At 43.9% G+C, this 21,679-nt stretch overlaps 3 protein-coding genes across 7 annotated transcripts; all 3 read right to left on the reverse strand.

Annotated features, from left to right (window-relative positions):
• Positions 1–1,946: 1,946 nt before the first annotated feature.
• cunh2orf42 (chromosome unknown C2orf42 homolog) lies at positions 1,947–6,923 on the reverse strand. 2 transcript variants are annotated; one of them, XM_076029488.1, is made up of 8 exons: positions 6,461–6,923; positions 4,889–5,964; positions 4,126–4,251; positions 3,445–3,549; positions 3,151–3,258; positions 2,912–3,012; positions 2,533–2,695; positions 1,947–2,456 (listed from the first exon to the last, which is right to left on the reverse strand). In XM_076029488.1, the coding sequence occupies exons 1-8, from the start codon at positions 6,772–6,774 to the stop codon at positions 2,308–2,310; spliced, it is 2,142 nt and encodes a 713-aa protein (XP_075885603.1). In that variant the 5' UTR covers positions 6,775–6,923; the 3' UTR covers positions 1,947–2,307. The 2 variants fall into 2 exon arrangements, with proteins under 2 accessions (XP_075885603.1, XP_075885604.1); XM_076029489.1 differs by having other exon boundaries at positions 1,956–2,456; positions 4,889–6,060; positions 6,461–6,575.
• A 156-nt stretch (positions 6,924–7,079) lies between these two features.
• tia1 (TIA1 cytotoxic granule-associated RNA binding protein) lies at positions 7,080–14,758 on the reverse strand. Of its 4 annotated transcripts, none has more exons than XM_076029491.1 (13): positions 14,547–14,758; positions 13,152–13,248; positions 12,533–12,631; positions 11,285–11,339; positions 11,055–11,142; positions 10,869–10,944; positions 10,651–10,756; positions 10,431–10,529; positions 10,260–10,344; positions 10,032–10,170; positions 9,802–9,947; positions 9,295–9,327; positions 7,080–8,951 (listed from the first exon to the last, which is right to left on the reverse strand). In XM_076029491.1, exons 1-13 carry the CDS (start codon positions 14,570–14,572, stop codon positions 8,813–8,815), a joined length of 1,188 nt encoding a protein of 395 aa, XP_075885606.1. In that variant the 5' UTR covers positions 14,573–14,758; the 3' UTR covers positions 7,080–8,812. The 4 variants fall into 4 exon arrangements, with proteins under 4 accessions (XP_075885606.1, XP_075885605.1, XP_075885608.1 ...); XM_076029490.1 differs by having other exon boundaries at positions 9,802–9,950; positions 14,547–14,754; XM_076029493.1 differs by having other exon boundaries at positions 9,802–9,950; positions 13,178–13,248; positions 14,547–14,753.
• Positions 14,759–15,458: 700 nt separating this feature from the next.
• On the reverse strand, positions 15,459–17,778 carry dtwd2 (DTW motif tRNA-uridine aminocarboxypropyltransferase 2). The gene is made up of 6 exons (XM_076029494.1): positions 17,548–17,778; positions 17,277–17,367; positions 16,865–16,959; positions 16,498–16,696; positions 16,169–16,297; positions 15,459–15,954 (listed from the first exon to the last, which is right to left on the reverse strand). Exons 1-6 carry the CDS (start codon positions 17,709–17,711, stop codon positions 15,775–15,777), a joined length of 858 nt encoding a protein of 285 aa, XP_075885609.1. The 5' UTR covers positions 17,712–17,778; the 3' UTR covers positions 15,459–15,774.
• Between the last annotated feature and the right edge of the window lie 3,901 nt (positions 17,779–21,679).

Genomic DNA, 21,679 nt, shown 5'->3' on the forward strand with positions numbered 1-21,679 from the left:
AAATCATGAGACCAAGACGACACCAGAGGTCAAAAAGGTCAAATGATAAGTATTTAGGTGAACAATTTTTGTTGCGGTTTACCTGCCGCTGTTGCTAGCTTTTGTTGCACTAAGCAACAAAAGCTTAGTGCAACAAAACGACATGACCAGTGCGTGACCGTACTTGAATTCTCTGCTTTAATTTGCACTGTGATATTTGTCTGCACAATCTGCCAAATTCTCTTTGGTTCACTTTCTTTCATTCTGTCCCGTTCTGCCTTTCATAGTTTTAGCTTTTAATTGCCTTTCCCCCGACTCATCCATGACGAGGCCGTCAGTAATGCTAGCATATTAGCTCAAGTCCAAATGTGGAAATGCACCAGGCCCGCGTGACGGTTTGTTTAAGTCCGTGCGACCTTGAGGGAGTGTGGGAGATTTCTTTATTATCACAGAATCATATTTATTATTTTACTAGTCAAATGGAATCATTTTAAAAAAAATCTATTCTTTAATAGAAAACACCTTTAAAAAAAAAAAGCCAAGACGCACAAACTATATTGGCCAATCTTCATTTTCAAGTTGTTGCACTTTCTAAATTGTCCCTCCAGTCTAAATTATCGCTTGTGTCGTGCATCTCTTTGGATACAAGCCTCAACTAAATGAAATTGTAGAATTGTCAAATTTATTAGCCTGCCAAAACAAAAAAATATATATCTTAACCAGTGGAAGTAAAAGTCAGAGGGCTCCAGTCAGTTCAGCTGTGTTGACAAACTCTCCCTAATACTTATCTGCCGTGACAGGCAAACTTCTTTTTCCATGTCCTCCTCAGTTATGCATCCCTCCCACACACACCACACACACCACACACACACACACACACACCGCCCCCGCCTTTGCTGCTCTAGCCTTTGCCATCTGTCTGCATCACGTCTTGGAAATGAAGGAGGAAGCCTCTGTCACAACGCTGCTGTCTGATTGATATGTCTCCCATCTCCATGACTGACAGACTGCATGGCCGTCTTTTTTTTTTCTTCTTTTTTTTTAATATTAAGGAAAAGAAGAAAGTGTTGCTTAACCTAAGAACAGTTTGGCGCTGGGCCTCAACAGCCCTCCCTGGCGTCCTCAGGCTAGCGGCTGCTGACAGCGTTCCAGAGAATCTTCTCTCGCTTGCAAAATATCAACTAATTCATCAATCCCGAACACAACTTGGAAACACCTGACAGTGATTTACAATAAGAGCGACAACCCATTTGTTGCGTTTTCCTCTTTATTATCTCTCGACTTCTAGCCTTCTCTGACTGCTAAGTTACCGAAGAATGATGGCGCCCTCTGCTGGCTAGCGCATTCAATCCACAATTGGTCTCCCCTCTGTCGGGAAACTTCACTTTACTTTGATTTTTCAAAATGTATGTAGTTTGAAGTGTTTGCGTGCGCCAAACGTTTCATTAAATTCGTTCAATTAAAAACTGTTCTTATCAAATCCTGAAAACGACTGAGACTAGCTGAGCTACTCTTTAGCAGGACTTCATGCTGAGACGCACCGCCAGAGACAACAGCCCCACCTGGTGGTAGCGTGGTAACTCGCTGGAATTGAAGCCATTAAAGTGTTCTTTTTTTTAAGCACGTGTATGAGAATTGATTCCTCTGAAGTTCGTCGAGTGCGACATTGTTCAGAATCTTTTTCTGCGCTTGTTTGTTTTCCCGAATCACCATCAGCGACATCACTCAGCTTGATATGAAGACCATTATCTGTTGAGTTCGCTTTCTTTCATGCTTGCACAGCAGAAAACCCCCATGTACATATTATAAGTAGCATACTTTTGTTATTTTTCATGTGTGTTTGTTAGAGCCTCAAACTCTGGCGTCAAAAAAAGGAGACGCAACCACTTTGAAAAATATTTATTCTTCTAAAAGCATTGAAACAACTAAAATAAAAGTCCACAATGGCCAAAACAACAAAAGAGCTGAGGAGACTGGACCAAACAGACAATGAGCCGTGACACAGGTAAAATAAAATAAAGCCATAATAAAGCAACAAACCAAACCAAACAGTTTTTCTGCTGTAAACATTTATTTAGTTATTTATTTAGTTATTTATTTAGTTATTTATTCATTTATTTATTTATTTAGTAAAACGTGTCATTAGAATGGCACCAACATAATACCATTAACCAACATCTTGTCCACATTTTGCATAATTTTACATGGAAGAATGTGAAAGTTGCAAACAGTCAGTGAGCCACTGGCAAGGCAAAGCGAAAGTCATCAGGCCATCACCTCCCATACGTCTGGAATCCACTCATGCGCAATTCATCGGGGCCTCTGGGCTCATTTCCTGGCAGCAGTCAGCTGACCGCTCTGCTGGTGGCCGAACTCGAAGCTGATCCTGAGCTCCCCCATGTGGCAGCGCGGGAGGACGTCCGGGATCCACTCGATGACAAAGGGGTCGGCCTCCTTCGGATCTCCAGCACCTGTCCCTGCAGCGGGCGCGCAAGCAGCCTGTGACGATTCACTCACTGATAATCTGTCGCATGTTTTTTTAAAGACACTTACCAACTCTGAGGAAGGTGCGCAGCTCCATGGGGCGTATGGCCTGCGGTCGATCGGGCCTGGGGCCTTCTGGGAGGTCCGGCTCAGGCGGAGGATCGGGGCAGTGGAACTTTGAGTACGAGCCGTCGATGTTCTTCACAAAACTCTGGGAGAGCTCCAGAGGAAGCTGAGATGAAGGTTAAAAAAAACAAAAAAAAGTGTTCAAACATATGACGGCACTGCTTTTGAACAGTGCACAGAAAAAGGCAATTTAAAATTGGGAATAATGTTTCAGCGGGTTTCATAACCAATCAGCTTCTTTAAGAGATAAAGAGGCAGGAGGCGCCGAGCTGCTCTCAAAACACGTTAAAACATTATCAACCCACAATCAGACGATGTTTACCTCTGGGGTGTCAAAGATGTGTTTGACCTGCATGAGGTTGGTGATGTGCCATGTGTACTTGGGGACGGAGCCGAGCGGAAGCCCATCATCCCTCACAAAGGCTGACAAAACAAACAGGGCCTCAATTATGTTGGCTTAAATTTTCTACATTAACAAAAAAAAAATGTCTTTGATTAACACTGCAAAAAGTACTGTGAAGGTACACAATGTGTTTTAACGATCAGAAACTGCTGCTGCACCTGTTGTAAAGTTGGGCAGCCGCTTCTTTTTGGAGCCCAGGGACAGACGCTGCTGCAGGGCGTTGAAGAACTCCTGGGGGATGTGGTACACCAGAGGCTGGGGTTTCCCTGATTGAATTAAAAAAAAAAAAAAAAAAAGGATTGTTAAAGATCCCCTACTATACAGAGTTAAACATTTTAGAAATACATTTTTACATGGGCTGGAAGATGTTGGATGATGAGTTTGATAAAACTGACTTCCGTCCATCCTCTCTCGCACAAAGCAACACATTTAAACACGAACTTCGGCTTTACCGTCAAACTGGTAGTGCATCGTCTGGTGAATCCTCTCAGTGACGCCCGCCAGCCACTGCTGGAAGCCCATTACCACCATCCGCTCATCCACGGCCTGAGTACCGCCTTAGCAAACAAAAAAAACCAACAGAAAATGACATAACGCAACCTACATCCTACACCAGACACCGAGTCTGGATCAAGACTTTTGCCAGACAAAATTCATTTTAAAAGCAAGAGGATGGTTTGTTGGCCAGTAATTGATAGTAAAATATCTGGTGCAGCTCAGCCCTGCTCTTTTCGACAATGAGTGAGGATTAGCGCCGCGGGATTAGGACAGAGCAATGATAAAGACGAAGGCAGATGTCTAAGACGATGTGAGGCAGATTGAGGCAGCGAGAAAGATGAAAAAGGCAGCAGGGGGAAAATAAAGGGGGTGGGGGGCATGCAGCACCTGGAGCCTTCGGCCCACCAGCGCCATGGGTTCTCCTCTGACCAGCCTTCCTCGGGCCAGAGGCAGACGCCCCCTCGTTGGCCATGCACGAGGGAGAGCAGGTCGCTGGGAGGGCTGGAAATTTAAAGAAAAGGTTTGTAGTGACAGGAGAGGAAGGAAGGACAGCGGGAGGAGTGAGACGGGCACGCTTGGCCTGCGCATCGTAAGAGGTGGAGAAGAAAGTGCCGCGCGCAGCACGACTACTCCACCAGGGGGCGGCTCATCCGGACGAGGTCTCTTGGTCTTGTGGTGAGGGCTGAGCGGTTCGGCCTGCAGCAGGAGGGGCTTCTCGTCCCGGACGGGGACTCTGCTCGAGTCGTTCCGCTGCTGAACGCCTGGCAGGAATGACAACGAGTAGTAATTTGCATTGGACTAAATGGTTTGCAGAGGTGACATATAGCATCACTTTAATATGAGGTAAGATTTTTTTTCAGGACACATAGTGTTGAAGACATTAAAATAAAGATAATTTCCTTGTTATCTGTCTATCCATACTGCCTGCTAGAGGGGAAGTTGGGTCTTACAGAGAGAAAATTACTTGACTTTTGCAAAAAAATAAAAAATAAAATAAAATGTAATGAATTTATTAGGATGTTTGATCTACTATAGCTCAAAAACAGTGTAATTACATATATGTATGTATTTATATCTCATCAAATCATCATCAAAATCTTTCTTTCGTTGTTGGAATTTCTTTAAAGGGCTAACTACTCTATCACTTCAGCCACTAGATGTCATAGTTTTGCACAGCAAGTGCACCACAGCACAGCTCCCATGTCCTACGATAGCATTAGCATCCAGCGGAGTCATTTCGCTGTCCTCAGTGAGATACAAGAGTGGCAAAGCTCGACAACAATACATTTTGATGTTGGTGGTGTACTTGATGGTGATGCACACCCTCTCTGGGAGATAAACTACATTGAAATGACTGACACAGGACACTGAGGGGAGTCTGGCACTCGGCCACTGTACCGCTGGAGCTGTAGTTGATGAACGCAGCAAACTCCGAAGCCAGCTGCTCGTCGCTGGCGAAGGCGCACACGCAGGCGTAGAAGTGGAGGCAGGGCTGCGGCTGCTGCGGCGGCGGCGGCGATTGAGAGTTGGCCGACCCGCCTCCTGCGTCCAGGCCCGCTCTGCTCTTCCTGCCGCCCGGCTGGCACGCGCACTGGAAGAGGGTGCTGCTCTGCTCGCGGCTCCTCCTCTCGCCCTTGGCGCCGCCCTTGGCCAGCCCGCCGGCGCCGACGGTGAGGTGAAGCAGCCCCAGGGGATGATCGTTATTGGCGTGGCACTTGACCACCAGCGTGTCCCTGGAGACCCGCTGCACCAGAGGCCCCGGCGACTCGGTGGCCAGGTTCCAGAGCTCCTCGCGGGCCCCGACGGAGGCCCGCAGCCCCTCCAGGACGGAGCTCTTGAAGGGCAGCGGCGTGGCGGAGCTGCGGCACTCCACCGCCTGCTTGATGTGCACGCACAGGCTGTCCGACGACTGCTTGGGAGCGGCGGGCCGCGCCTCGGACTCGCCGCCGGTTGGCCTCTGACCCTGGCAGCAGGCCGGCACGAAGCAGTGGCCCAGGTTGATGCGGGTCAGCAGGGTGGCGCCGTCGGTGGCGATGGCCGTGTCGGTGGGCACCAGCTCCACGAAGCCCAGCTGGGTGAGCGCCGAGCCTCGTCCTCGGTGGCACACGGAGAACACCTGCACCCCACCGGCCGCCAGGTCGCCCCCGACCCCGCCGGCTCCGCCCTCCCGCTCCTTCCCGCCTCTGCCCTCGCTGTCGATGATCACCTTCACCGCCTGCACCGCCGAGCTTCTGCCGCTGCGGCACGAAGCCGGCGCCGGCGCCGAGCTCCTCAGCGAGATGCCGCACGCCCGGTTCTTGCAGCTGAGGCCGCGGGTGCCGTTGTAGATGCCGCACCGCGGGCACTTGCGGATCCCCCGCAGCGTGGCCCGGCCCAGATTGGAGAGGAAGGCGGGGGTCGCCGGCGCGGCCTTCCTGCCATCCCTCTGCTTGGCCGCCAGGTTGGAGAGGGGGGTCGAGGTTTGTGACGCCAGGCTGGAGGATGAGGTGGAGGAAGTGGAGGAGGACACCGTTGTCTCAGTTTTCATAACGGGACTTTTTTATTTTATTTTAATTTGTCATTCAGTCCGGCTGGAAACGGTGAGGAGAAGGACAAGTGCACATTTTAGGCAATGAAAGAGGAAAGTGACCCTTGTGATGTTATAACAGGTCAAAAATAATCAAGACGGATATGCTTGTTGATTGAATAATAATAATAATAATAATAATAATAATAATAATAATAATAATAATAATAATGATAATAACAATAATAATAATAATAATGTACTGTTAAACTTTGTTCCAACAAGCTTCCTTAACTTCTCTATTTTAACACGTAACTGTTACGTCTGCAGCCTCCTGCTGAAGTCTCGGTCACAAAAAGCCACCGCTAAACAACGGAACAAAACACCTGCGTCACAGCTGTTCATGTCGCCTCCCCTAACTCCGTTCTTTCTCTCGAAGGACGATGTTCAAATTCTTGAACTACCTTCTGTTCCGCTCTGTTTGGTTAAAATTCAGCTCTCCGCCGTCTCGACCGTCGCCATTCCTCCTTACATCCCGACAGCCGCAATGCGCCTGTAACGACACTCGCCATTGGTCAGAGGCGATCACGTGAGGTAAACAAAGGGTGTGGCGTCGCCAAGCGCGCTGACTTGTGGGAGATGGAGTTTGCGTTGTTTGGCGGGCAAGCGGGCGCCGAAGACAAGATACTTCTAGTATATTCAGTAGTTTTAGAAGACACTGAGTGCAGGAAACAGGAAGTCTAGAAGATGAATGTACGCCAATTGTTAAAATACTCATTGATAATAGTATAAACCGATAACTTCTCTGAACTAAGTGACATTAAACAGCCACTTACGGTCAGGAATTTCCCCTATGTAAAAAAGATAATATCTTGACATGCAAGTTAAACTCTCATGCTAATAATTAAGAATGATCTACTTCAAATACAGCCTATAAACTATTTTCCAGATTTATTTTTTTACTCTATTTAGTGAGATAACTTATTATTTTGTATTAAATTACCATTTGAACTAAGTTTTGCTTAATCACATTCAAATTACACTACAATAAGTAGCAGATGACATACATTTGGCGACCAGAACTTACAGCATCAGCATTTTAATGGGAAAAAAAAAATCAAACCATGTTACTGAAGCATTAACATGACTTCAATTCAAAACATTCTTAGGCACCACCTACTTTTGCATGGTTCGTGGTTCATTTAACATCAACTTAAAATAAGGCAACACATTGAATTTTTTTTTCCAACTACATATATGCACATACTGATCTGATCCGTACAAGGTTTGGTGAGCTATTAAAAAAAATGGCCGTTTAGCTTTAAAACAGAATAATTTACGTTGTGTAGTACTTGTCAATCAAAAGGCTTCTGCATTGCATAGCAATGCCGCGTTAACCCCCGAGCCTCTGGAAGAACCAAAAGTTGCACTGCCTTTACTATACACAGACCAGCACTGGACACAGATGCTACTGTCACATAGCTGTTTCTGAAAACCATTATTTCAACCAGAAGCAAGCACGCTTCTTGTAATAACACGTTGCCTTTATACAAAAGAAACTGGAATGCAGAAACGTAAAAAAAAAAAAACAACAAAAAAAAAAAAAACCCTAGCATATCAAATTTTGTGAAAAGATGATCTTAAGTATTGTGCAATATTCATCTGCCTATAAGTAAGATAAGAGTGGCAGTAATCCCTGCAATTGTTTGAGATATTGAAAATTGAATTTAAAAATAAAGTTGACAGTCATGTTTTTCTAAACAAACGCAATAGGTCTCGGATGTCATGATTCCGTGGTGTTGTGGCAACATTTCTTCATAAGACTGTCCCAAAATTAAACACAAAAAGGCAAAAGCTCTTTATACAATGTCAGCATTTAAAGAAACAACAGAAAAAAAAACAACAAATGGCATAGTCCTTTTTTTTGTTTTTGAGGAAGATGAACTGGACGTTGTCTCGTGTGTAAAAGCATCAAAAGTTCATGCACACACCCAAGCATTCAGTCTCTTATCCACAGACTAGAATCTTATTCCTTTCGGGGGAGGGGGGATGAAGCAAAGGCTGAGATTCTTTTCTTTTCTTTTTTTCCCAAATTCTTTTTTTTTCTGTGCACGTCTAAGTGATTTTCTACATTTCACTGCCTGTGAACTTGTGTTTCGCAAGTGGACAGACCACAATTGTGAGGTTTCGATTCCGAAGATGTAAAAATTACACTGTACTTTGGACACGTGGGCGCTCTCTGGCTCAAAAGCCGGCGGCAAAGCCTGTTCTCCCCGTCTGACTGCTAAACCTAAGTATAAAACTCTGCCTTTGCTCTTTGGCTCAGAGAGGCTGAAATTTAAACAATACCCGGTGTTTAATAAGAGATATGACTATCTGACGACGTCCTCTTCTTGAACTTAACAGGCGGCTGCGTTGACAGATATGATCGCTCTATTCGTATTTGGCCGGTTATCTGCAGGCATTACAAAAATACGCCAAACAATAAAAATGGGGCCAGGAATGCGAGGTGCATTGGCGATGGCTGTTTCAACAGTGTTCGTGTGTTCTGCGGTGGATCGTGTTTTTCTTCACACTTTGCAGAGTCGGGCAGTGGATAAGGTTATGGGCTAGCAAGGTCGATATAATGGTGTACCACCCCACTAACAGAATAACTTGCGTGTGTGTGTCTGTGTGTGTGTGTGTGTGTGTGTGTGTGTGTGTGTGTGTGTGTGTGTGTGTGGCCAAAGACGGAGCGCGGCGGGCGGACGCGCTCTTTCCCCCCAGCAGACAGTCATTGGTTGTGTCCTCAGAAGCTTTCGAAGGGGCTTCGTCCATCAGTGAGTGTGGAAGCCGGCGGTGCCCATGCCGGCCTGGTTGGTGAGCATTGTCCCATTGACTCCCTGCCCCGGCTCGACCATGCCCCCGTTGTTCACAGCACTCACGCCGGTCCAGCCACCTCCAGCATGTAGATGACTGAAACGGAGGAGGGGGGAAAAAAACAGATTAGGCCGACAGACCGAACAAAAAGCTGGTATGTTTGTTAATTTTTCACTCCGCTGAACATTGGTAAATATATGAAGTAAGGGTCAGAAAAGGTGCCTTTGTAGTGCAGCTTCAAAACTCCTTGTATTATCTTTTAAAGCCTCCGTGTATTAAACTTGGCAGCATCCAACAGACAGAACATATTGCAAATAGTGGTAATAATAATTCCTGTTTTCTCAAGACCGTACGTATGTCGACTTAGAAATGACATTATTATAGAATTATAGAAGTGTTACAGACTGGGTCCTCGTCCAGGGTGTAACACTGCATTTACCCAATGACAGCTGGGATAGGCTCCACTGCAACCCTGAGTGCAGGAGAAAGCAGGTACAGAAGGTGGATGGAAGGAATAATTTCTTTTCTTTTTTTAATTGTATCTTTATTTGGAATGGACAGGCAAATTGCACAGCACAGCAGAATTAAAGGTAATCGAGATGTCCTTGCATATTTTTTTTTTGTTTTGTTTAAATCCTGGTATCCTGCACTGTTAAGAAAACTGCAAACTTCCTCCTCCTTAAGCATGTACCAGTTAGTTGTATTGGATACTCAGTGGTCAGAGGACTGAGATAAATTATGAGTGAGTCAACCAGTTCACAAGAACAGTGAACAAACAAATAAGAACCAGAGGGTCGCCCATAACAACACAGAAATTAAATCAGTAAATTCACAAAAAAAAAAAAAAGAAAAAAAAAAAAGTAGTGCCAGTAAGTATCATAAAACATCTGCTCTCATGAGGGTTGTAGGAAGGGATCATTCCACTGGCTGCTCGTGGCAAACTCACTTGTAGCCCTGCTGATCCCAGGCCTGTCCGTACACTCCGTAGCTTGGTACCTGCCAACCGTTGGGCACGTACTGGCTGATCTGCTGCGTGTTGCCATACCACTGGCCCCACTGATTGTACGGCTGCGCTGGGAAGCTCACGGTGTTCTGCTGCGGAATGGAGGGACCGGTTCAGTACCCAAAAAAACAAAACAATGCTAAGACTGCGTTCGGGGTGAGTCGGGCGCACACCTGTGGCATCTGCACCTGCTGGATGGGGCTGACCATGTCGGCCGTTTCCTTTCCCCAGTAACACTTGACGACGTAGCCTTCGATGGTCGTGCCGTTGACAGATACGATGGCGTGAGCGGCCGCTTCGTGGGAGTTGAACCTGAGCGCGGAGAGGGGGGAAACGCCACGGTCTTTGTGTCAGACACCGTGTAGAAGTGATAATAATGACCAGAAGGCCAATAGACCCACCTCACAAATGAGTAGCCTTTGTCGGGGAAGACACGGATTTCCATTATTTGGCCAAAAGGTGAGAAGGTCTGTCTCATAAGTTGCTCTGCAAAACGGGCAATACGTTAATATTCAATGTCAGTGAGTGGAAGCGATGCTCCTGAAAACTTGGTTGTGATCTGGCGGCCTCACCTGTAAGACCTGTTGTGACTCCGCCGCAGTACACGGTGCAGTTGCTCGGGCTGGACTGGTTCACCACCTCATCAAAAGACAACTGCTTGGTATTGGTTGCTAATATGTGAAAGAGGGGGGGGGGGGGACGCACAGGCATTGAAACATCTGACAATTCAAGGACTGGAATACATTGTAAAGGCATTATTATTATCCATGACTGTAAAGCAGTAAAACATACTTTCGTTTGTAGATTTAGGGAAAGGTTTCCTCGTAGCCCAGTTGGTCCTGATCTGCCTCCCTCCCAGCCACTGTCCGCCCATCTGCTGGATGGCATTCTCTGCGTCCTGGTGGCACGAGGAAAACGTGTGTGTGTTATTAACCAGATACTAACGACATAATACATGACAACATCATGTTTTTTGCTGTACAATCATGAGGAAACGCTGGCACTCTCACCCATTTGTTGAAGAAGGTGACGAAGCCGTAGCCTTTAGACTTGCCCGTGGCCATGTCTTTCACCACCCGGCAATCCCTGCAGGCAAATATACATTCGGCATTGTTTAGTATTAGTGTGCTTGCATGCAGCCTGGTGAACCATAAACCGGCAGAGATATTGATTTTGTTTAGAAATAACACACGTACGATATTTTCCCAAAGGGACCGAAAGCTGCTTTGATGTCATCAGTGGTAATTTCAGGACTTAGATCTCCAACAAATACATGGAAGTGACCTGGAGACAGGGAAGGGGAGGCGGGGGTCACACAGAGACAATGACCCTGATGCAATGACGGATCAACACGATGCGAAACAGCTTCTCTCTTGGATCTTGGTTCACGTCGTCTGCGACAGGAGAAGCCTCTGGGACTACTCACTGCTTGTGTCTTTCTTCTGGCTCGTTGGCGTCGTGGCCCAGTTCACCTTGACCTCCTGTCACAAGAGAAGAAAGCCGGAGAAAGCAAACACAGGGAAGAGGAGGTCAGGCCTGCGCCACGCTCACGGAACACAGGAAGCTTCTTTTCTTTGTGATTAGACGTTTTTGACTCACACCACTTTTACTTTTGTGATCGAGAACTGCATTAATAAGGTTCATCTCTGCAGGCCACCACTACAAATGTATGATTATTGCTAATTATTCTTTTGATATACCTGTGCATTAAATAATCAAACAGCAGAAACACAGTGGAGGACATCAAGGGAAATCAAGATTTTGGCTTCTTAAATCAGGAACATTTCAGTCTCAGTCTAGAAAAAATTTGGAGCAAAAAAGTAAGGTCCAAATAACAAGGGACTTACAAACAAGTGATTTTTACGAACTTGTTATACTCTTCAAATGGTCCTTCAATACCTGTTGAGGATAAAATATTTTCAACTGAGTGGATTTGTCTGCAAGGTGCTCTTGAGTGGATTTTGCGCGGCAATAACTTTGAAAAAGAACACACAGCAGCAAAGATAAGATGTAGGGTCAGAGAGAGCATGGACTGAAGTGGATTAAAGAATGTTACAAGTAGCATTGTTACACAGCGGTGCCATGTGACAGCAATCCGTACACAAATGGCAAAATTACTCGGGGGAAGTTTGTCCGTTAAGAAAACACAGAATGGAACAGCGGGAGAAACACGTACAGAGATTTTTGCAAACGCTCCCATCGGATTATTAGGTAGCTCTCAATGTTAACCAATGGAAAAGACAGCAAAACTTGAAACATTGCTCAGGAAAAGCATCTTTTATTCATTTATTTGATTTCGTTTTGGGGAGAGAAAAAAAAATCAGTCTTTGCAGCCCTGGAAGCCAACTGAGATAGAAGAAGAATTTGAAATGACTAACCTAGATACCTACTGAAGGCATTTAGACTTTAAATCCAAAGGGATTGTTAAAGGCGCATTACGATTGTTCTGAGGAAACAATAACAAACAAATTCAAAAGTGCACATTTTGGAGTCATTTCCAGTTTTGTTGGCGATGAAGACGAACAAAATGGAGAGACCGATTAAAAAAAAAAAAAAAAACCTTGAGTGTGAACAGGGAGAAATTAGTTGCTGTTTTTTCTTTCTTTTTTTTTTTTAAAGGTCTTTCTACCCAACCTTACCCAACTTGACTCACCCACGAGATATGATTGCTTACCTTACCCAGAATTTTCCGACCATTCATGGCTGCAATTGTGGCAGTGGCGTGCCTATGCTCATAGAACTCCACAAAGCAGTATGGGTCATGACCCTGTGTCTGAAGTGGACAAGAGAGGCAAGAGTTCAAGTCAGTTTTTCCCCAGCATTATTTATAACTTTTTAAAATGGTTGACAATATAATCAAAAATTTACTTTTTTTTTTTTTTTTTAGAAAGGTTTGTAATTGAATAACACAGCTACAAGAACCCAAAAGCCGCCTGAGAAAAAACAATAATTGGATGTGCTGTTTCCACCAGAGATGTAATTAAGATTGCTATGGCTGCTGCACTGAAGGGAAACTCTTGGTTGATGCAGGTTTTGTTATTAATTAAAATTGGCACGTGTTTTCATTTCAAGTTAAAGTGAGAACTTTAACCTGGGAAGAAAGAAAAAAAAACTTGTCTTAGATGCCAAACTGCTGATGCTTGTTTCCACAATTAACATCAATTTCTGTGGTATAAAGGAAGCCTGTGAGTCAAATGCAATTGACAAATCTAATTAGCAGGTCGAACATTTGGCTGGGAATTGACTTAGCAAAACCTATGCACACTATGTGGAGTTTAGCAGGTCAGACTTACGTCTACTATCATTTTACAACTCTTACAGGGCCCGATTTGGCTGAACAACTCCAGGATGAGGGCTTCTGTCACATCCCGGGAAAGATTCCCCACGTACCTAGACAGAAAAAGACCAGGGGAACCATTAAACAGGGAAATTACATTGCAAATTATTCATTCCTTGTTTTTGTTTTGTTTTAAAAACCGTCATTCAACTGAAGGGGAAATTCTGAATTTTCTAAGAAAAAACAACAGCTGCTGTTTGTAACCTACATTTAATGTGCACCTATGAAACCTGGGGTAGACGTGGAGATAACAAGTTTGGCTTTAAAAAAAAAAAAGAATTCTGTTCAATGAATGAAGTTTGTTTGCAGGCGACACAAACGCCAGGAAACCTTCCAAATTCTCTGCAATATCGCCAGGAGCTCTTAAAACGGAATTTTAAGCTTAAAAGCATGCATACCAATCATTGATTTATTAATAAATAAATAAAACTGCAGTTGTACTCATACAGCTAACTATTTTTTCCTCCTATGACCACCACAGTGAGATCAAACGTAATAATTCAGCAGCTATGCAAAACCAAAAATAAAGATTTCTTTGAATTTAAAACCAAACCAAATTTTCCAATGAATCCCTGGCTGCCCATGAAAAGATACTGCAGCATGCGTTTAAATACGATTCCAATCACAGTGTAATAACACATTTTATATATATGTATATATGATCTGTTGACCTTGTGCTCACGCCAGGTTGCTTTTTTTTTAAAAATATATATATTATAGAATCCTAATCATGGAAACAAAAATCCCCCTTGTCAATGGGACAGCAACCCAAATGACACATTAACATTTAACAACACTATGCGTACCTAAATCAGCCGTGAAAAAATATTCATGGGCCTTTACATCAATAACCGGTTATCAGTACAAGCGAACTCTATGGGGAGAAAAACAGGCACTTTCGCGTTCGGCTCATCGCTGTTCATAGTAACGTTCTATGACAATTTCATAGATACCAAAAATGTCTATTGTGAACTGAAAAGCACTCACTGGTATCCATTTTACGAAAACAATCTGACTTAAAACAATTCTGTAAGCTTCATTGGCAACATGAGCGTCTGCATTTAGAGCTAATTAGAGATGGTTCTGGAATTAGCCAGGGCTACCAAGTGTACCGTATTTACCAGGCGGTTACATCACAATGGTTATTGATTTAAAACGTCACTTGACACTGCTTACAGCGCAAACCCGTGAACAACCATGAAAAACCATAAACAAGATTGACTTCCAATGACCAAATGTCCATAAATATCTCGTCTTAGGACAAGAGTGCGCCCTACATAATAGGCTGCCCACTGTTAGCTACGTGACTGATACAAGTGGCTAGCTAACAGTAACGCAGGCAAACACTTACAGGGTTTTAGCCTGGTCGTCGTCCATTTTATTTAAGTTGTTGGCCGAGAACAAGTCGCGACCGGAAGAAAAAATTCCACAATTGTCACCGGCAAAGACCCGTGTCACGGTCAAGTTATTTAGTGGCGCAGTATGAAGTGATTTGCTACTGCTGCTAGCTCCAGAGTGAACAATGGGTATATCCGTCAAAGATGGCGGACCGACCGGGACCGACGCTGGACGCGCATGCGCCACAGTTACGCTACAGGCAACTCCTGAACGTGTTACAAAATCCAGTCCGCGAAGATGACACGTAGAATTTAGCAGAGTAAATATGCTGCGTAAACACATTCTGCTGCTCTACACGAAGAATATTATCACTATCCAATCACATATCAAATACAGCTAGCGCAAAAAAACAACAACAACAACAAAACATTTTTACATTTCCCAGTTTATCTAAGTTTTCCTAAACTTATTGGACATTGGTACAGTGGTACACAAAGTGCGTTGTACTTTTCAAAAATGCAATGAAATGCCTTTTTCAGAGCGATGATAACTGTAACGGTATCAGCGCTGCAGCTCAAAGTGTTAAATATTCATTGCTGTACTGGCTGCTGAAAACGGTCTCCTGAAGACAGAAGTGTACAGTCACAGTCGAGACATTGTTTTCACAGGGATCAAGTACAAAATACAAAATTCCTGAATTAAACACAGAAATGACCTTCCAATGTTGAAGAGGAGATGAAGAGATATGAGTAACCAAATCAAGACGTTGGGCTTCGGTATTTAATGTGACTGTTCATTTCTACCTTTCTGTACACCTGACAGCCTACCACAAAAAGCTACAATCTAAACCTAATCAACAAAAGAAAAACAGTCATACATTATGGCTTCCCTCATTGTTTAGAAAGTTAATAAAACACAGCAAGTATGAGATGTTTGTGTGTGTTTTATTTTGAAATTACTTTGAACTAGAGATCTGTTAAATACAAACATTTAGCCCTTCGAGATGTAATCAAACTCTAAAAGTGAAACACCCACCAACAAAATGTTTTAAAGTGCAAGAGAGACACATTGTAAACTTTTTTTTTTCCTGAAATGTAAACAATAAAATGAGATTTTCAAAAGTAACAAATGTATTTTGAAAAACAAATACAAAATCGCTCTAGAGGTCTTTGTGCGGGAACCCTGATGGTGCTGCTCTCACAATGCAGTCCTGTGCAGAGATGACCTAATCAAGCTGTCTCTCATCTGGGGCAGATGTTGCGGTCAGAGATGAGTTTCTCCATCCTCTTGATCTTGCCTTTGTTCTTGGGCATGGGTTTGTCATACAAGCCGTTCTTCAGCAGATGCTCCTTGCTGTGATGGATCTGAGCACCGTGCTCCAGCTGGAATGAGCACAGGGCTTTCAGGGGCTTCAGAAGAACCTGGTTAGAAAAATAAAAAAATAAAAAAATAAAACATTGGATGGATGAAGATAAAAACCAGACGTGTGGTTTGGTAACTGATCTATCCCCCAAAATTGAAAAACATTCTTTCATTCTTCTTCTTTTTTTTATATATTTAAAAAAGTCCATCGCTTTACACTAAAATTTGCTCTATGATCTGAGAGGATGTTAACATTTCACATGCGCAAGTTACCTCTAAGATGTTGTCATTCTGCTCCAGAATGGACAGGGCCACAGCAGCGCTCTCCAGCGTGGACAAGCAGATGTTGGACGGCTGAGTTCGAATCACGTACTCGCTAGACAGAGTCCTATTGAGGTGCACCTAACATACCACAGCAGAGGAGATCCGCAGTATTGGTTTTCTCATCACCGGATAACAACATCTTAAGTCATAAGACTTGCCACTTCATATTAAAAGCTATTCAGAACAGACACAAAACAAATAGAATTGTGAGCCATTCACAGAAAGCATAATTTTAAATGCTGTTATTCATGTTATTCATCACAAGAAGAGTTACTCACCTGTTTTGGCAGGTGGAACAGGCTATTTTTGAGAAATATGTTCTTTGCCTGGCTCCATGTGCCATCTATTATGATTACATTGTGCTTCACAGTGCCGACTTCTTGGTTTTGTACCAACTCCTCCAAGTCCTGGGATTTAGGACCTGGATACAAGATGAGTGTTCTGGGGTCCTGACATAGTGCAGCAAGATCTGCATGTCTGACAACAATGAAATATTGGGAGGGATGGATGGATGGATGGATGGAGGGAGAGGGACAGAGAGAGAGAGAACTCAACTGTAAAAACAATGTAGTAGTTTGTTTTGGTTTTTTGGTTGTTGGGGTTTGTTTTTTGTTTTTTTTAGAAAAGGTTGAAAATCCTGCTTACTTTGCCTCATTGAACCTCCTTCCGACAATAACGTTGCATTTTTCTTGTGGCAGACAAGCAGCTAGTAGAGGAACAGTGCGAAGTACTCGGCTTTCCTTTAAACATATATATATAAATAAATACAATAATTAAATTAGCCCAGTTTCCAGTGCTCTATCTTGGTCATAATCCCTATCGGTCAAACATAAGCATGACGATTAATGATGTTTGGGCCCTACAGTCCCTCAGACATCCCTGTTCCTTCAGCAATTTACTGTACTGCCTTTTGCGATACACATACAAAGTATACAATAGAGTATTCTTAACGGCCCAAGACAAACTGTATGCGCTGTCGACACTTTAACAAAAGCAGAACGGGTTGCAGTTTGAACTCCCTAAAACTCTATTTGCAGTTGGCATTTCAGAAACCTACCTCTGCAGGATGCTGCACCACGTACAAACATGTTGACACCTCTAGTGGTTGCGGTGGGAAAAAGGGACAGAGACACACCTTCTCAGGGCGACTACATGGAGAGAAAGTTGAAGGCGTGAGGTTGTGAATCCCTAACAACGCTCCAATCTAGTAGTAGCATCTCTGTGATTCCCTTGACCCTCTGCCTCCCCAGCTTGCGGAGGGGGGGTGGGGGGGGGGGCAAGACCACAATGTTGCTAGCTAGCATTAGCTGCACTTTAAATGGGCTCACCAGCACCGTAAACACGTCGGTCTTCTACCGTCGGCTTCGACTGGAAGCGCAGCGAGGTCTCCAAAAGCGTCGACTAATCCGTCTGTGTCTGACGACTCTTCGCATGGCTCTAACTCGTCTCCTTCAGAAGCCTCTAGCGAGTAAAAACTAGAGACGCTGTCCATTATAGTGTTAGCGGTGTCAGTAAGGAGACTACGAGGATTGAGGCTGACTCCGCCTACTTCCTCGTAACGTCATTTCCCCCAACTACGGACGCCGATGTGGAAGCCAAATGCTGTGATTTTTTTTTTTTACGGTTGAAAGTAGCGACCATTATTGTTTTTGGTTTATGGACGTAAAATTAATTACATATAACGTAATGTGTATGTCGGAAGGATTTACACTTGATATATCATAAACATGACGATTTTTTAAAAGTAATTATTTACATATATTTATCAAACAGCTACTTATAAAATAATGTGGTCTATTTTTGTCTGTAATAAAGTCGTCAAAGTTGATATAGACTATGCAAGGACCTGCGCAGCAACATCAATATAGAAATATTTTACAAACTGGAAAAATATATACATAAAATACATTCCACACAACAGGAAAGTTGTTATGTAAAATACTATTTTTACTGTTTACAAGAAGAAAGTACACAGTTCACAGAGTCCTCCAGACAAGGTGTCATGTTATAGCCAGTGGGTCTTATTTATAGATGGGGATGCAGCGTAATGTGACTCAAACTCGGAGACACGCACACACTTTCACCCCTACTTTGCAACACTCATGGCATAAACCTCTTCTTCTGAACCTGGCTTAATTAAAAACACAGAGGAGATTGTTGCGATTTAGACAGTGAAAATCCAAATGCATGCAACAGGAGCACTAGCAATCTATAAAACCCCATAGACTGACGTAAAACAATATTTTTGTGTGACTGGTTTTTAGACTCTGAATGTCATCTCAGAAGAAAGAGAGTCCAGAGAGGGGTGACTGGCTTAAAGGATTATACATTGTCCTTTGTCTTTAGCTTGTTCTGTTAGTGAGACAGTTTGACTGTTGTCTGGTTTCTCTGGGGAAAACTGTCTTATGTCCGGTAATTCAGAGTCTGCTTCTCCTGATTCCATTTTTCTTGAAGGATCGTCAGCCTCTGGTTCTTGTGTTGCAGTGTTTTTCTCTTCCATTGCAGCTGAATTGGTGTCTGTAGTGGTGGGTCCTTCACTATCAGTTTGTGAGATCTCAATTGAAGCTAACACAGACGGAACTAAATTCGAGGTCTGGACAATCTCCTTTCCATCTCCCTTGTCAGCATTTTCTGGAAGTGAAGCCGTCTCTTTCTCCCTCTCCTCCTGCTGTTCCTTTCCACCTGCCTCAACTACGATAACATCAACTGGAGTTAGAGGTGTGAGATCCAGACATGGCTTTGGAGCAAGGGGCTTTTTCCTAGGAGGAGCGACTGGCTTTTGCACTTCGAAATCTTTCCGCAGTTTTGGATCACTAAGCCCGTGCTGCTCATCCACAGTTCTGGAATAATCATCAGTGATTCCAAAGTCATCTTCCTCGAGAGGAAAGTCAAAGCTTGGGATATCAAGAGCAAGGGTTTGGATTTCAGATACGTTTGGTGCTGTAATCGAAATGTGTTTTTTAGTTTTGTTTTCAGTTGTTGTTGGCTGGTCTTCTTCTTCTGTATGTGATCGGGCAAAAGGTTCAATGTCACATGGAGAAGAATTACAGCTGGACCTGAAAAAGTCTGTAATTTCTTCTTCAGAATTCAGCTGCGCACCTTTTTTGGCGCCAAAATCGTAGTAATCCTGGGACAACACTCGTTGACCCTCTGGTGCGTGCTCCCCTTTGTCAGTGGGCTCCACCTCCACCACAGGAGTCTCATCTATCAGGGCATACTTCTCCAAGTATCCTCTGGCTTCTCGGTCTGAATTACGACTGTGAAAAGACTTCTCAGAATTAACACTTTCCACATCCTCTTCTTTTTGCCGTGTGCCAACCGCCTCTTCGTACAAGTCTGTGTAGAGAAAGGCCATCGCTTTGGGCTCCTCAAGCAAAATGGGATCAATGATTTTTGGAGGGCCCTTTGGTAGAAAGATGGGAGTCAGGATGTCTTCTTGACTTCCAAACAAAGGTGTACCAGTTGCTTTGGAAGGAAGCCTAGCTGGTGCACCTTCGGTCGCTCCATCCGCTCCTGAGAGGTTCTTCACATAGCTGTCCGTGCCACTGTAGAATACTTCATCCAGAAGATCACTAGTGATATGATCCAGGCTAACGGTGTCTGACTTGTCATGATTTAAAGGTGTAATGATATCGATTTTCCCTTTAGCCAGCACAAGCTTCTCTGTCTCCTGGAAATTGGTTGTGACCTCAGTATCCTGTTCATGTGCAACCACAGCAGGCCCCCCTGGAGCTTGGACATCAATCAGGTTGAATGCCTCAAAGTAGTCCACATTGCCAGCAGCTGCCCTGCCTGGAGGTCTGACCACTGGAGCACCAGGTGGATCCATTACATGTGAAGGTAAGGGTTTTATTGGTTGAATTCTTGTTGTGTTTGGTTCTGTTGTCGAGACCTCAAGCTCGTGAACATTGGTCTCTTCGCTGGCTTTAGGTAACAGAACATCTTCCAGGTAAGAAAGATTGTCCACCATTTCTTTGCTTTCCTCTTCATCCACCGTGGCCACTTTTGTAGGAACAACTATATTGAGTATTTCAGAACCCTCAGACACCAAGCTGAACAGCCTCTGGTCTTTATCCACCAGTGGATCGTATGGTTCTTCTTCATCATTTTCTTCAGTTTTCACATTGGGCTGTGAGACTCCTACCAACTCTGGCCTTTCTGAAACGTTCTCCATACTGTGCAGGAGCGTTTCTCTTTGTCTCTCTGCCTTGCTCCTTTTGGTTCTCTCTTTAGCTCTCCTTTTAGAAATCATCTCTTCATCCATGACAAAGATAATCTTTCCTGCTGGAACGGATCCAGGAGGTGCAGCAGATCCAAAGACAGCCGGAGAGCTGAGATCTACTGCAGAGTTCCCGGACTCGGATGCCCATGGTGTGTTGCACCGACTGGAGGTTGTCTCCCATGCGATCCCACTGTCCTCACCTTGCATAGTTACCATGGAGAAAGAAGAGTCCATCATCAGACACTGCATCTTTGGCTGAACGCTGTCATCGTGAATGGCTTCACGTAAGCTGGAAAGACACATTGTAAAAAAAAAAATTATCAGACTGGGCAGTGATGTTTGAAAAAAAAACAACAACAACAGTGTTTTTCTACATTGATAGTTTCAAAATCATTTTTATGGTTCACCAAATTGTAATAGGGAGAGTGGCTTTTGTTTTGGCTTAGTATTTCAGTCATTTATCGTGGGTTTATATAAGACTTGATTGTACAACACACAAATTTGTGAGATTGATAAATCAAATTACTCAAATAGTCTGGAAATTACACTATTATTAATCAGTATGCACCGGTATTAGTGCATCGAAACCACAGAGTGACAGAGTTAAATGTCTACCTGTTTTGAAGGAGCTCCACTTCATCTCCACCACTGAGACTTTCTTCAGTTATATCTTCTGATGTCAGCGCTGTCATCTCAGTGTCCATATCTGACCCCACCACACTCTGTGATAAAGTATCCATTGTTGGAAGTCGCTGCTGCTTTTTATCTCAGCCTCTCGCCGCTACAAAGTGCTGCTCCGCTGGCCACGCTCTAAAGCAAGTGTACCCGAGTTGAGTTTTCAAGCTCAGCGCAATCGTGAAACATAAAACTGCTCTTACCATATTTCGTGTCAAGCATGTGCAAAATGCGGAGGGGTCATTTTAACATATGTTCACACTGGACTGGGAGAACTCTTGCATTTGGAATAAATAACGCAATCTGCTCTCACTGTGGCAACTTTGAACCATGATGCAACAGCATGAAGTGAATGCCAATGCATTTTTCCCACTGTGCCTCGGCTAAATATATATATATTTTTTGCAGCGAGCCCATATCCAATGTCACAAGTTTGTCTAAGCATGTAGTATGAGTGGCCAGTATTAGTCTGTGTTGTTTATTTATCAGGGATCAAAAGCTGATGAAATAAGACGTGATGAAATAAGACAGACATTAATAATAAATGTTGACCTTTAATCTCT

This window comes from Nelusetta ayraudi, unplaced genomic scaffold, assembly GCF_046127955.1.
Source record: "Nelusetta ayraudi isolate G7.1 ecotype Tasmania unplaced genomic scaffold, CSIRO-AGI_Nayr_v1 ptg000026l, whole genome shotgun sequence".
In the NCBI taxonomy this organism is placed as follows: domain Eukaryota; kingdom Metazoa; phylum Chordata; class Actinopteri; order Tetraodontiformes; family Monacanthidae; genus Nelusetta; species Nelusetta ayraudi.